Consider the following 16,946-nt stretch of genomic DNA (forward strand, 5'->3'; position numbering starts at 1 on the left):
GTCAGGGGCCAAGAAATCTGCCAAGCCAAAGAAGCAGGTTTGGAGTACAAGACGTCCTACTCCCAAGTCAGACGATAAGCCTTCAGCCTGCAGGACGGGCCTCCCCTTGGGGGACCCCAGAGTAGGAGGCCGACTTCTTCAGTTTGCCCAGTGCTGGTATCTGACTACCACGGACACTTGGGTAAGAGAAGTGGTCTCTCGGGGGTATGCTCTCTCCCAGCGAAGGCCTCCCAGCCGGTTTTTCACCACAGGCCTTCAGTCGGATCAAGACAAAGCCCTGGAATTCCGGAAAGTGTTACACTCTATGCTCCAGGCTGGAGTTATAGTGCCTGTTCCGTTGCCCCAGAGGGGAACTGGGTATTAGTACAAGCTCTTTCTGGTACAGAAACCCAATGGGTCTTACCGGCACATCCTCAACCTCAAGTCCCTCAACAAGTCCTTGAGGGTTCCTCAGTTCAGGATGGAGACCCTGCTTTCCATCATATTGGCAATGGAGCCTGGGGATTTTAAGGTGTCGTTGGATATTCAAGATGCCTACCTGCATATCCCCATTTTCTCAGCACACCAGCGTTTCCTCAGGTTTGCAGTGGTCGATCAACATTTCCAGTTCCAGGCACTGCCCTTTGGTCTGGCCACGGTGCCTCGAGTGTTTACCAAGGTCATGGCAGCCCACTTTCGGAAGCAGGGGGTCCGCTTGTTACCCTATCTGGATGACCTGCTGTTGGCAGGGTCTCCAGAGATACTTCAGTGCCATCTGCAACTGACAATATCAGTGTTGCAGAATCACGGTTGGTTGATGAACTGGAAGAAGTCCTCCCTGGTTCCCTCACAGAGGATGCTCCATCTCGGAGCCCTGTTGGACTCTCCACAACAGAGGATCTTTGTGATGGAGGAAAAGATCTCTGCATTGCAGGCAAAAGTACGCAGTTGCCTGCAGGGTCGCCGAGTGTCTATTCACTCGGCAATGAGGTTACTGGGATCCATGGTGTCGATGTTCGACATGGTGGAGTATGCCTAGTTTCACTCCAGACCTCTGCAGAAATTGATCCTCTCCAGATGGAATGGGGTTGCCCCATCGGATAAAGACACAGATAATAGTGCTTTCCCCGGAGGTACGTCTGTCTCTGACCTGGTGGCTGCAGACGGCTCACCTAAACAAGGGGCGCCCCTTTTGGATTGCGAACTGGGTCCTTCTGACAACGGACGCCAGTCTTCGGGGCTGGGGAGCAGTAACAGGTCCACACTTGTTTCAGGGACGGTGGACACTAGCAGAATCTGCACTTCCAATCAACGTATTGGAACTTGAGCAGTATTCAAAGCTCTTCAGCAGGCAAGACATGTTCTCCACGGAAAACCCGTGCAGGTACAGTTGGACAACGCCACCACAGTGGCCTACATAAACCACCAAGGAGGAACCAGAAGTCAAGCGGCACTGACAGAGGTGTCCCGCATTCTGGCTTGGACGGAAGGCAATCTCCCTTCCATCTCGGCAGTGTTGATACCGGGAGTGCTCAACTGGGAAGCGGACTTCCTCAGTTGTCAAGACGTGCATCCAGGGAAATGGTCTCTTCACCAGGAGGTGTTTCAACTCCTAGTGAACAGGTTGGGCCTTCCAGAGATAGACCTCATGGCCTCCCGACACAACAGCAAGCTGCCTATGTACAGGTCAAGAACAAGAGACAAGGACACCCTTCTGGTAGACCCTCTGTTGGTCCGGTGAACCTTCCAGTTTGCGTACCTCTTCCCTCCATTCTCCCTTCTTCCTCGAGTACTTCGAAAATTCAAGCAAGAAGGAGGCACGCTTCTGTTGATAGCCCCAGCGTGGCCCAGACGTCACTGGTACTCAGATCTTCGGAGTCTCTCCATAGACACTCCGATACTGTTTCCTCAACGTCCAGACCTGTAGTCTCAAGGTCCTTGCCATTACCCAGGCCTGGGTCATCTGTCTGACGGTGTGGCTGTTGAGACAGCCCTCTTAAGGTCCAGGGATTTTTCCAGCTCTAGTAGTTAACACCATGCTAAGAGCTCCGGAAGCCTGTTTCTGCAAGAATTTACCACAGAGTGTGGCATACTTTCTTTGAATGGTGTCGCCCTAGAGGCTATGATCCTCAGGTGTTTAGGATATCCAGGATTTTGGCTTTCCTACAGGCTGGCTTGGATCACGGTCTTCGCCTTGCCTCCCTGAAGGTGCAAGTTTCTGCCCTGTCAGTGTGGTTTCAGCGTATGATTGCTACTATTCCTGATGTCCACACCTTTATGCAAGGTGTCCATCGCATTCAGCCTCCCTTTGTTCCTCCAGTGGCTCATTGGCATTTGGCTGTGGTCCTGAGGGCTCTCCAAGGACCACCATTTGAACCACTGGGCTCAGTGGATTTAAAATGGCTTACAGCTAAAACTGTGTTTCTTCTGGCCATTGCTTCGGCCAGATGGGTGTCAGATTTGGGGACTCTCTCATGTCGCCCTCCCTTTCTCATTTTTCATAGGGATAGGGCGGTGCTTCGAACTCGCCCTGGTTTCCTACCTAAGCTGGTTTCTAGTTTCCATATTTATTAAGAAATTATAGTGCCGGCCTTTAAATTCCCCATACCTCTCAGTTGGTGAGGCCTCATTAGATGTGGTATGTGCTCTAAGGATTTATGTTGACTGTACTAATTCATTTCGGAAGTCGGACTCCTTATTTGTCCTCTATGGTTTCCATAAGATGGGTTGGCCTGCCACTAAGCAAACTTTGGCAGGATGGATTCGCATGGCTATTTCTGAGGCTTACACTCATTAGGGCCTTCCTGTACCGTCCTGTTACTGCTCATTCTACTCAGTCTGTGGGTCCTTCGTGGGCAGCTCGCCGTGGTGCCACTGCTGTTCAGCTTCGCAAGGCAGCCACATGGTCTTCTGTCCATACCTTTGTGAGGTATTATGCATTTGATACCTTCGCCTCTCAGGATGCTTCCTTCGGGCGGCAGATTCTCCTTTCTGCACAGGAGTGTCCCCACCCTTAAAGGATACGGCTTTGGGACAGCCCCAAGGTATCCTGTGGATACCCTATGGACCCTGAAGTAGAAAATATGAGATATGGTAAGAACTTACCCTTTTTATCTCTATTTCTATGAAGTCCATAGGGTTCCACAGGACTCCCGCCCTGTCGCACCTATACTGCAGATTTGATCTGGTCACCGGTTTTTCCGTCTCCTTCTGGTGAGAATGTGATTCTTGTGTGTTCCAGACTTCTTCTCCTCCGGCCTATGGCTTGTTACGTAACTGAGATGCCTTGGCTCGGGGGCGGGGTATAGGAGAGGGACCCCAGTGCATCCTGGGAGGCTTAAAACAAGGTGCCCGATGTCTGTCGCCATTGCCTATACCCCAAGGTATTCTGTAGAACCCTATGGACTGTGTAGAAATAGAGATAACAAGGGTAAGTTCTTACCATATCTCATATTTTTTAGATTATCATTACTGTGAAGTATCCCCTCTAAATCCACACCAAATTCCTGGGCAGACCCGGGTTCAGTGTGAGTGTGTCTGACCCTGGAATTTTCCATATTTTTGGAGTAGTGTGAATGGGGTCTCAGATTTAGACCTGGGAATTTCCCGGATTTATAGACCCAGGAAGTACCCATGTATTTCCCAGGTCTTGTGTCTGACAGGCGTATAAGTCTCCAATGCTAAGCCAGGCTAGTGTTCACCTGACTGCATCAGCCAATCCCTGTGCATCACAGGGTGTATAAGTCTTTGCCCTGACAGCATTCGGCAGCCTGAGCGTCATTGATACTTCTTGGCTCTAGCTAGTTGTCTTAGATGTTCTGACGAATCCACTCCGGCTCCAGTTTATGTTCAATTCCATTTCAGCTTCATCGTCTGGCTCCAGATTATGTTCAAGTTCTATTACACTTTAGCTTCATCGTGAACTCCCAGTCCGGCTCCAGATTATGTTCAAGTTCAATTCCATTTCAGCTACAGTCCGGTTCCACGTCAGCCCCATTGCAAACTCCAAATCCAGTTTCACTCCAGCTCCATTGTTTGTTCCAAGGTCAGTCCCTGGCTTGGTCCACTGATTATATATTGCTGACTGCAGAGCCGGATCTAACCAATTTGGTGCCCTAGGTAAGATTTTCTCTGGTTCCCTCGGCAGAACATCCCAGGTTCTCCCCTCGCGGCACCCCTCTCAGCATACTGCTGTAATAAAAGAAAAAAGGGACAGGTTTTAGGGGAAAGTTCCTTATACTCCCACCTCAGAAGGAATTTTATAGGGCACATTCTACCCTGGCAGCACTCCTCTTCCCTTACTGCACATCACCCCTCACCCAGCACAGCACACATTATAGTACAGCATCCCTCACCCAGCACAGATAGCACAGCATCCCTCATGGCATCACCCAGCACAGATTACAGTACAGCACTTATCACCCCTCACCTAGAAGAGCACCCCTCACACAGCACAGGTCACAACACCCCTCTCAGTACAGCACACAACACCACTCTCCCAGCACAGTACCCCTCACCTATCAGCATCTCTCACCCAGCATAGCACACATTACAGTACAGCATCCCTCACCCAGCACAGGTCACAACACCCCTCTCCAAGCACAGTACCCCTCATTCAACACAGCACCCATTAACCCTCCCCCAACACCTCCCAGCACAGTACCCATTACTCATTGCCCATCAACACACCCCTAACAGCACAGATTATAGCACAACTGCCAGCACAGCACAATCAGCACCCATCACTCACAGTACAGGCATTCCCCCACACCCCACCTGCTGCATATAAGTTTACAGGGCATCCATGTAGGCTGTTGTAGCACATCTCAGTAGAATGATAGCTGATGGTTGCACCATGTTGTTACCCTTTTCTATTCTGGTGTCCATCATCATCACTAGTGCACACACTGGGTCCCTTACCAATGTGGGTGATGGAGTCCACCTGAGCAGTGTCCTATCCCCCTGAACCCCAATCCCAATATCTCTTCCCCCCATAGCAGTGTATTAAGCACCCTGAGCCCCCACTCCCCATGTGTTTCTGTCTTCTGCCCTCCCCCCAATAGCAGTGCCCTGAGCTCCCACACACCCTTAGCTCTGCTTCCCTCCATAACAGTCATCATCCCCCAAATATATCTGCCCCCCTTCCCTCAGCAGTATCATCTCCCTGAGCCCCTACTCCCCATGTATTTGTCTCACCATCCCACAGCAGTGCCATCAGCCCCCACTCCCCATATGTATCTGCCTCCTCCATAGCAGTATCATTAGCTCCCCATATGTCTTTGTCTTCCCCTCCCATAATAGTGCTATCAGGCCCCACTCCCAAAATCTTCCTCCCCTCTTCCAGCTCTTAACTTTTATCCTGTGTGGTGGGGCCGGGTCTGGCAGCAGCTCCGACGGTGTTGCCTGGCTTCTCTGCACTATGCAGCAGTTCGCCTCAGCCTCACAGGCAGAAAGTGAAAGTAAATACACTTCCTGCCTCTGAGTCTGAGGAGCTCATTCAGACACACTCGCTAAGATAACTCTCACTGCTGCCGATGGTATGCATTGTGCGCATACATATGCATTGCAGTGCGCATGCGCATACCTTAGCGAAAGTTCACAATGCATTCACTTGCTGCGCATAGACAGCCCAGCAGAGTGAGTGACAGGGGAAGCTGTTTGTAGGTGATAACAGGCTGGCCATTAAAAACGGGGGAGTGGAAGTGCAAACTCAGGCGTGCCTGAGCATCTCAACAGCATTTTGGAGGTGTGCATAATTATAAGACAGCATCATAGTACACGTCACCTGGCTTGTTTTTACACTGAAGTGCTTGCGGCAAGGTATGGTCATCCTCAAGTGCTGCGATAGCATCCAATGTACCGATGGTTGCATACACTTCCTGGACATGACGTGCACAAGTAGGCGCCTTAAAACAGGCTGGTGAGTGCATACACAATGTGATCGCTCTCTAAGAAATACTGGGCATGCTAATGCATTGCTGTGTGATAGCACTGCCTATGCAATTTGCATACACATCGTGCGAGTGGCTCTGAATCGGGCCCTGAGTCTCCTGCTGCTGCAGCCTCCTGCTTTCTCCTGGCTGCCTCAGATTGCTGCACCCAGGCCAACTCAAAGAAAAAAACTCTGGCCCTAGGTGTGAATGCCCTTAGGCATTCCATAATGCCTATACCCAGGGCTGGATTATAGGAGGGGCAGACAGAGGGGTAGTTCAGGGGCCCCCACTGCTGCAGATATTGACTGGAAGCTGACCACTCACCTTGGCCGGCTCCAGTCAGATTCACACAGGCACAGAGACGGCAGGACTGCTAGTGGCTGCCTACAGAAGCCCCCCACCTTTGCCATAATGCCAAATGCCAAAGTGGGAGGCACATATAGAAACCGTTGTAATTCCTACACCGTTCACCTGATTTGGATGTAATTGCCCTCAAATTAAATCTGAAAGTCTGCAGTTAAAGCACATCTTGTTTGTTTCATTTCAAAGCCATTGTGGTGGTGAATAGAGGCAAAAATATGAAAATTCTGTCAATGTCCCAATATATATGCACCTGACTGTATATCTCTATCTTTCTCTAGCTATAAATATATATTTATATTAATTGAATAGGATAAATTTCCACCACTTAGGGGTATTTATTGCAATATTAGCTATTGGTTAAACACAACCTTCTAGTTACTCTTCAAATCACCCTTTGTTTATGCTTTGGATGTTATACATAAAAAAAAAAAGCCCTATGGCAGCCCATAATTCTTATACCTGAATATTGTATTCTTGGTATATTAACAGAGGTAAAAATATATAAAACAATTTACAATACAAATCAATGCATAAATAGCATAAAACAACTTTTAGTAAACCTGCCCCAGTACAGAAGGATAGATGTTATCTGCCACCTACACCCTTACGGGTGTGAGCTCTTAGGTGGACCTCTCATGTGGTAGGTGCAAGTTTTTCAAAGCGATGACCCTATGCGTTTCGTCCACATATGGGACTTCATCAGGGGTAAATACAAAAATGGAACTGGTCTGAATAAACACTCAGTGCTATGGAATTGGTTAGAACACTCAGTGGTATAAGCTTATTTTCCGTCCCTTGATAGGTAGAAATTCTTAGAAAGGCTCCTAGAAGCCAAGTAGTTGTTATAACGATTTAACTATAACAATTAGACGGATGTTTCTCAACCGATAAATGTAACCGGATTCCTTAATAGCAATTTAAATGTGAAGACGTGTTATATACTCCCAATGTGTAAAAACGATGAGACCCAGTGCCAAGCAAGTGGCAAAACTCTATTCAGTCCAATGAAGTGTATGTCTCCCTCTGTTAGCAGTAAACATATATATATATTTTGTCTGTATATATGTATATATTTTGCCTGGAGTGACGGCGAGACAGTAGCGGCCATGCTGACAATATTGCCCATTGGACCTGCATCCAGGTTCGAGTGATGTCACTGACATCAGCAACATAGCAGGTACACACTGCCCGATGTGGACGATATGTTGTCCAATCCGCCAGATCAGATGTCATATCGTCTAGTGTGTACCCGGCTTAAGGGAAATAGTAGTTGCTGCGTGAGGCAATTTTCTTGATGGAGCCCACACAACTTAGTTGTTCCGGGGTCCCCACAAGTCTTAATCAGGCCCTGGCTGACTGTATCACTATTTCTATACTGTCCTGCTGCCTACCATATTATATGTTTCATCTATGAGGAAGAATTACATCTGTCCATCTTTGCTCAAAACACCCCAAACCTCCCTTGAGCTGATATCCAGCTCTCTTCCGGGCATAGCACAGTCCCCAGCCTTGACAATAATGTTATTACCACTCACAGACACACAGTATATCATGTTATATTGTTATTACCACCCACAGTCACACAGCATAGTGACATTTTATATTGTTATTACCACACAGACACAGTATAATAACAAGTTATATTGTTATTACCACCCACAGTCATACAGTATTATAACATGTTATATTGTTATTACCACCCACAGCCACACAGCATAGTGACATGTTATAATGTTATTACTACCCACAATCACTTAATATAATGCTATAATGTTCTTGCCACCCACAGTCACCGTATAATAACATGTTATATTGTTATTACCACCCACAATCACACAGTGTAATTACATGTTATATTGTTATGACCACCCACAGTCACACAAGGTAATTACATATTATATTGTTATGACTACCCAGTCACAGTCTAATAACATGTTATAATGTTATTAGCACCCACAGTCACACAGTATAATATGTTATATTATTACAACCCAGTCAAACAGTATTAGAATATGTTTTATTATTATTACCACCCACAGTCACACTGTATACTAACTTACTATATTGTTATTACCTCCCACAGACACACAGTAAAGTAACATGTTAGAATGTTATTACCCCCCACAATCACACAGTATAATAGTGTTATAATGTTATTACCACCCTCAGTCACACAGCATAATGATATTATTTTGTTATTACCACCCACTGTCACCTAGTATAATAATGTTATATTGTTATTACCACCCAGTCACACAGTATATCATGTTATTACCTCCCATAGAAACACAGTATAATATGTTATATTGTTATTACCACCCACAGTCTCACAGCACAATGACATGTTATATTGTTATTACCACCCACAGTCACACAGTATACTAACATGTTATAATGTTATTACCACCCACAATCACACAATATAATAATGCTATGTTATTACCACCCACAATCACACAGTATAATAACGTTATGTTACTACACCAACAGTCACGGTATAATAACATTTTATAATGTTATTACCACCCACAATCACACAATATAATAATGCTATGTTATTACCACCCACAATCACACAGTATAATAACGTTATGTTACTACACCAACAGTCACGGTATAATAACATTTTATAATGTTATTACCACCCACAGTCACACAGCATAATTACATGTTATTTTGTTATTATCACCCACAATAACCTAGTATAATAGCGTTATATTGTTATTATCACCCACAGTCACAATGTATAACATGTTATAATGTTATTACCACCCAGTCACACAGTATAACATGTTATAATGTTATAACGCCAACACTGCTACATATTGTTATTACCACCCACAGTCACAATGTATAACATGTTATAATGTTATTACCACTCAGTCACACAGTATAACATGTTATAATGTTATTACCACCCAGTCACACAGTATAACATGTTATATTGTTATTACCACCCACAGTCACAATGTATAACATGTTATAATGTTATTACCACTCAGTCACACAGTATAACATGTTATAATGTTATTACCACCCAGTCACACAGTATAACATGTTATAATGTTATTACCACCCACAATCACACAGTATAATAACATTATAATGTTATTACCACCAACAGTCACAGTATAATGACATGTTATATTATTATTACCACCCACAGTCACACAGTATAATGACATGTTATATTATTATTACCACCCACAGTCACAAAGTATAACATGTTATATTGTTATTACCACCCACAGTCACACAGTATAATAACATGTTATAATGTTATTACCACCCACAATCACACAGTATAAAAGTGTAAGGGAGCGCCTATACTAATGGGCCATTATAATTATCTAATTGAGCAAATGCCCCATACACATTGTCTTGGTGATGGAGCAGCCATTACTCTGTCAGTAAGGAGACGAGTGCATAGTTTATCTAGCTGACATCCTCTTGGCTCCGTCTTACTGTCATAGACTCATATGTCATCCCGGAATCAGCCTGAATCTATCAGCATTTGGGGTTACCATACATTTACAGAAGATCTATTTTGATTCCTTTCATTAGATTTTTTTCTGGGGAGAAGGGTTACAGTTGCATACCCCTATTTCTCTCAGAGATAGGGCAAGCAGTAATATCCCCAATTATGTACAGAATCTCACCGTGAGATTATATTAGGGAGGGGGTGCCAGGGAATGGGTATGATATCCCGGCTGTCAGGATGCCGCTGTTCAGAATACTGACACCCATAGAAAGTCACAGTAAGTATTTTCCCATCCCTTACCCTAAGCCCTACTCTAACCCTCCCTCCCTGGTGCCTAAACCTAGCCCCCCCTTATTAGTGCATAAACTTAACCTCCCCCTCCCCACACCCTAAACCTAAGTGCTCCTTCCCGATGCCTAAACCTAACCCCCCTAGTGCCTAGACCTAACATTCCCCTCCCCGCACACTAAACCTAAGACCCCCTCAATGCTTAATCCTAACCGTCCCCCTAGTACCTAAACCTAACCCCGCTACCTAATGCTAAACTCCCCCTACACCCCGTTACTTACCCTTCGGGATCCTGATGGTCGGGATACAGGTGCCGGGATCCCGACATGTCAGTATTTTGGCGCCGGTATTTAGACTTTCGGCATCCCGCATGCAGGGATGCTGACTACATTCCTATGCCAGTTACATACCCCTATTTTTCTCTCAGAGTATCCTCAGAGAAAGGGCACATGGTAATATTCCCAATTACAGCAATTATATACAGAATCTCACTCACTTTGATAAACCAACTCAGGTTCAGTCAGAGAATTCCCCCCGGGCTCTCCAGGGAAGGTCTCAGGAAACAGCAGAGCTGACAGATCCCCTCACACAATATAAATTGGAAGCAGCTTGATTTGGTTCCTGTCTGATTTACTTTTGGCAAAATACAGAGCTGTACATAATGAACTTATCGGATAGCATTCCCATATACTGACTTCCTTCTCTACTGCATCTTGCTGTATATTCTCTGGCTTAGACATGGCCTCAGCCACCGTTAGATCATTTGGCTCTGCTCTCTAACCTTACTCATGCCGGGCTTCACCATAATATCAGAATGACCTCTGACTTATTAGAAGTATATTGCTTTCAGACTCATTTGTCATAAGTACTCTTCCCCGTGTGATTATCCTGCTAGTATCCCTTTTTACTTCATTCATATTCTACCACAGACACTAGAAGGGCTCACCGATTCTATCTCAGCAGTGCCGGCTTTACACCTGCAAACATGATTGTAGGCCTCATTTCTGAGGGTGTAACGCCAACACTGCTACAATGCTTTAGTCACATTATTAGCATGTCAGCATGGTGTGTTAGACCTAACCTGACTGATGTGACCATCCACTAGGGTAGTGGTGGGCAATAAGCGGCCCCCCAGCTGTTGTAGATCTACACATTCAAGCATGCCCTGCCACAATTTTGCTATTTGGCCATGCTAAAACTGTAGCCAGGCATGCTGGGATTTCTAGTTCAACAACAGCTGGAGGGCTGCTTATTGCCCACCACTGCACTAGGGTGACACAAAACCACTGCACCTTATCCCATCTTGCCCTAGGGCTAGACTGAAAATCAGAGTAACCGTCTATAACTGGAGACTGCAGTACATTACAGGCCTAATGAGTCTCTTCCTTCAGGAGATATCATGTTGCTTCAAGCAGCAAATTCAGTCATATAATACATAGCAGATGGTCCATTGTGGGCAAAAAGGTTTAAATGAGGGGAAAGTGGGGCATGGTGACTTCTGGCATGTCTATGAGATGAAGTCCCTGTAAGTTGTAGTAGAAGTCTCGCTCAGTTATCACAGGGAGATGTAACATGTCTAATGAATCTCTGGAGGCTTCAGTAGAAGTTAGTCTTGCTACCAATGTCCACAGTAATCTTGAAAGAGAAGCCCCTCGGCACAGAGAGTTTGTGCCAGATCTTTCAAGTTGCGATGCGTGTCTCCTGTCACAGAGTAATTGTCCTGCAAGAACAGTCATTTGAAATTTTCATAAAGGAAGGAAGTGCATCTGACCAGTAATGGAGGTCCTTATATTTGAAACCTAAAAGGTAGATGGTAATAATGTATGGAGGCTTCTTGTCTCAAGGATTTGGGCAGATTGCCCTGTTAGCACATTCATTGCAGAGAATAATGCTTGTAGGAACAATTCCAGGCCGCTCCATGTAATGGATTCAGGGAAATTTCTGATGCATGTTATTGCGACTCTGCCTATTCTCCAGATCTTCATTCTTGTCCCTAAGCTCCACCAATTCATTATGGAATTTGTCCAGGTAAATATTTTACCACAAGCTGCGGATTATTTTGTATGGGACAACATACTTATAATTAGCGGAGTAATCAGCACTACAAGGGTGTATGGCAGTATGAACAAACGATACTGCAAGCTGCGGCTTATTTTGTATAACATTTGCATTCTTCTATATGTGCTATAATCCCACATACAGCCACACAAACTAACCTCTAGTTGGCAAATACACTGCAAGATGATCAAGTGTTATGGTGCATACACACGGGACGATTGTCAGCGATGGCCAGTGACCAGCGATCAATGATTGCGGGTCCCTATAGTAACCTGGTTGATATCGACCAGGTTTGCCTGCATTAACGGGCGATTTACGATATCGTTATCGTCCATACGTGCCCGCGCATCGCAGGTTGTTGGAGGCACCGAAAAATGCACAATATGAATGATAACGATATGATCAATATCGTTATTGTTCATATGGTGCATTTTAATCGTACTGTGTGTACGAACCATTACAGATTTCTAATGTATTCTGTTATAGAGTTTTGGCAACATGTGCATAAACACAACATATGCAGCGTGGTGAGCTGAGTGACACCTCAAGTGACACATTGTAATAAACCTGTTGCCTCTTAAAAGAGATAGGTAATAGACCAGGTTACACAGTGCTGAGTAGCGAGGTAGACTTATCATTACACAAGTGACTATATGAATGGTTTTTATAATAAAAAACCAAAATAACAACTATTTAGTAATTCTATTTGATCATATATTTAATGTTCCTGACTATTGGCAGTCTTTCATTAGTTTATATACATATGAAATATGTCTACAATTTCATGAGCAGTCTCTAGATAGCAGTCATACTGTAAAATGATTAGTGGTTAAATCTGCCAACTGTATTGTCTAAAAATTTTGTTAATATCACACGTGAGGTATTTCATTACTATATTATATTGAGTGGTTGCAATAACCCATAGGTAGACAGTACTTTGGGTTTTTCATTACTCGTGATACCTTAATATTTATTATAGAGCCACTCAAAGTGACTATAGAAGCCATATGGAAAAAGCTTATTATATCTATCTGCGACAAACATCACGATATATTGAATTGTTATCTTAGAGTATAAGAAAAAACCACAGGACAAATTATATTGACAGAATCGTTTTTTTTAATTCACATGATCACATATTTTCCTTTTATTTAATTTTCCCCAATCACAATACTTTGCTAGATTTTTTTAAATAATAATGTTATAATTATCAATAAAGGTTATGTTTATGTTCTATTTTTCATCTATCTGCATTTTAAATTGATAAAAATAAACTATTAACACTTCTATTTTTTAAAGCATTCTCACTTTGCAGCATATTTCTACACTTGTCTAAAATGTTTGCACAGTACTATATATATATATATATATATATATATATAAAGTAGTTGGGCGTGGTTCGGTGTCTGACGTTGGACGTGGTGTCGTCACGAGCTGAATCCCAAGCTGTTTGTTGCAAGGAGAACTGGACAGATTGCCACTTTGTATAATGTGGATATCCATCACCCTGGGTGCTATTCGGAGGTCCCGGAGGGTTGAGTGTGAGCTGGCCGCTGTTTACTGTGATGTATGTGAGCTTATTACACTTAGTAAAAGTGATTGTTATTTTTTACTCATGTAGATGCGCCTTGTCTTCTTCTTTGTTTCATGATTGATTATATATATAACAAAATCACATAAGTGAAGTCATACAGAGGAAAACAAATATTTAGGTGGTCGGTAGGACCAGGTGAAGAGGTTCTTCTCTATCTGGTGAAAGACCAGAGGTATTAGAAAATAGTGTTGATTTAGATTGATTAGTTTTAACCATCTGGGTGAAGCGAATAGAGTTAGAACATCCAGATCACCTTCTGACATAGATGGTGAAATCTCTCACCCATCCTGGGAGAGTTCATATTAAATATTATACATTTCTATTGCACTTCCATCAAGTACTATATTATTTATTGTTTAGATTTCCCTAGCGCTGTACATTCCTCCTCTTTTTATATTAATGACACACATCCCAATTATCTGTGGACGGATAAATGAAATATTAAAATACTGTATGACTGGAGTGTTGCTACAACCCTGTTTTGTATCAGCTTATAGAAATGCTTTTCTCTTGTGTGACAGCAGATGTTTAGCAAGACCTGATTTCTCTGTAAAACATTTCCCACACTCAGGGCATGGAAATGGTTTCTCACCTGTGTGACTTCTCTGATGTCTAACAAGAAGTGATTTATATGTAAAACATTTCCCACACTCAGAGCATGAAAATGGTTTCTCACCTGTGTGAGTTCTCTGATGTATAACAAGAGCTGATTTCTGTGTAAACCATTTCCCACACTCCGTACATGGAAATGGTTTATCACCTGTATGATGTTTCTGATGTTTAACAAGATCTGATTTACATTTAAAACATTTCCCACACTCCGTACATGGAAATGGCTTCTCACCTGTGTGACTTCTCTGATGTATCACAAGAGGTGATATATATGTAAAACATTTCCCACACTCAGAGCATGAAAATAGTTTCTCACCTGTGTGATATTTCTGATGTACAACAAGATCTGATTTATGTTTAAAACATTTCCCACACTCCGTACATGCAAATGGCTTCTCACCTGTGCGACTTCTCTGATGTATCACAAGAAGTGATTTATGTGCAAAACATTTCCCACACTCAGAGCATGAAAATGGTTTCTCACCTGTGTGAGTTCTCTGATGTTTAACTAGAGTTGATTTGTGTGTAAAACATTTCCCACACTCAGAGCATGGAAATGGTTTCTCACCTGTGTGACTTTTTTGATGTGTAATGAGAGATGATTTCTCTGTAAAACATTTCCCACATTCAGGGCATGGAAATGGCTTCTCACCTGTGTGGTATCTCTGATGTCGCACAAGAAATGATTTATATGTAAAACGTTTCCCACATTCAGCACATGGAAATGGCCTCTCACCTGTGTGACTTTTCTGATGTGTAACAAGGTGTGATTTACATGTAAAACATTTCCCACACTCAGAACATGGAAATGGCTTCTCACCTGTGTGATATCTCTGATGTCTCACAAGAAATGATTTATATGTAAAACGTTTCCCACACTCAGAACATGGAAATGGCTTCTCACCTGTGTGACTTTTCTGATGTGTAACAAGATGTGAGTTACATGTAAAACATTTTCCACACTCAGGACAGGAAAATATTTTATCACCGATATGAGATGCACTGTGTGTAACAAAAGCTGAGGTATCAGGAGAACAGTCCTGAAGATTACAAGAATCAGATGATATATCTGCATTGTGAGGCACTACAGATCTGTCTCCTGGAGATTTTTGTGTGTTGTTATCTTCTATTTTAATTTCTGAAGACAAGATGTGATCTCCCTCCAAGTTATTGATGCTCCTCTGTTCATCTGATGGAAATAAAATAATTATTACAGTCAGTTCTTTTATATAGCACAGTTATTCACATCACACCCTGCTACAGTGGAGATTACAATCTATATTCTCTACCCAATGGATACACATATATACACACTAGGATTAATTTGTGCCAGAAGCCAATCAACTTACCATTATGATTTATGGAGTATTGGATGAGACACATACAAACTACACACAAATAGCACCATCATTTGGAATAAAACTCTTGACTTCAGTGTGGTGAGATTGTAATGCTAACCACTACACCACCGTATAACTATTAAAAATATAATTCGCAGGTTCCAACTATGACCACATTATTATATTTGCAAATGTACAAACAACAAAATAGAACCTTAATGAACAGAAAAAATATTAGCATATAAAGCCACAAGCACATTATCAGCACATGCCTCATTAGCCAGTGACGCTGGTGAACCCCAATATCCATCTAGACCACCCTCACACAAACATGGGAAACTTCTGGCCTAATTACAAACAACTGCATCCACACTACGCACAGTTCCCCACGTGGATATACACTATATGGACAAAAGTATTTGGACACCTGAGCATTACACCAACAGGGACTGTTATGACATTGTATACTTAAACTTTAATATGGAATTGGTCCCCTTATTGCAGCTATAACAGTTTGCACTCTTCTTGGAAGGCTTTCCACAAGATTTTGGAGGGAATTTGTGCTCATTCATTCTGTAGAAGAGCATTTGAGGTCAGGTACTGCTGTTGGACGAGAAGGCCCGGCTCGCAATCTCCATTCCAGTTCATCCCAAGGGTGCTCGATGGGGTTGAGGTCAGGGCCCTGTGTGGGCCAGTCAAGTACTTCTGCACCAAACTCCTCAAACTATGTCTTTATAGTCCTTTGTGCACTGGGGTACAGTCATGTTAAAATACAAAAGGGTAAACTAAACCAATGGGCGCTGATTTCCTGATTCTAATTAAAACGCTGCAGTCTTAACAGACATGTAGCACGGAAACAGAAAGGGGGAGAAAAGAACGGCGCTGTATCAGTCGATCAATGCTTTAAAAATGTATATTCACTCCAGGTGTATAGATAAAACAATGACATTTATTACAATCTCTCTCAAATACAATATTGCATGAGTCCCAGCAAATATAAAATTACACATATATATGAAAATATGCACAATAAAATTACAACAAAATTGTATAGAATTAGGCTGTCTATCCCCCTCCTTAATATATTAACCAGTGTCCAAGTCTCTAGAACATTTTACGAGCACCGTGTAAGGTCACAGCAAATATGAGCCAATGGTATCCACAATTATAGTCAATGAGATAGAAATTGTCTCACCCGCGGGGCTGCACATTTACTCTGGTATGAACTCCAAATAGCCTGGCTGTCAGGGCTGTCTAACCGGATGGCAGTTTCCAACAATCTATCCCCACCATGTTAA

At 43.2% G+C, this 16,946-nt stretch overlaps 1 protein-coding gene across 1 annotated transcript in view; it reads right to left on the minus strand.

Moving 5' to 3' along the window:
- Window positions 1-13,252: 13,252 nt before the first annotated feature.
- The window catches only part of LOC148500733 (uncharacterized), a 72,360-nt gene continuing 68,666 nt past the window's right edge, over window positions 13,253-16,946 (minus strand). The window contains exon 6 of the mRNA XM_088451413.1: window positions 13,253-15,326. Within this exon, the coding sequence (XP_088307539.1) occupies window positions 14,188-15,326 (1,139 nt within the window). The 3' untranslated portion in view covers window positions 13,253-14,187. The remainder of the gene's footprint in view (window positions 15,327-16,946) is intronic.

This window comes from Taudactylus pleione, unplaced genomic scaffold, assembly GCF_031769625.1.
Source record: "Taudactylus pleione unplaced genomic scaffold, aTauple2 ptg000547l, whole genome shotgun sequence".
Lineage (NCBI taxonomy): Eukaryota > Metazoa > Chordata > Amphibia > Anura > Myobatrachidae > Taudactylus > Taudactylus pleione.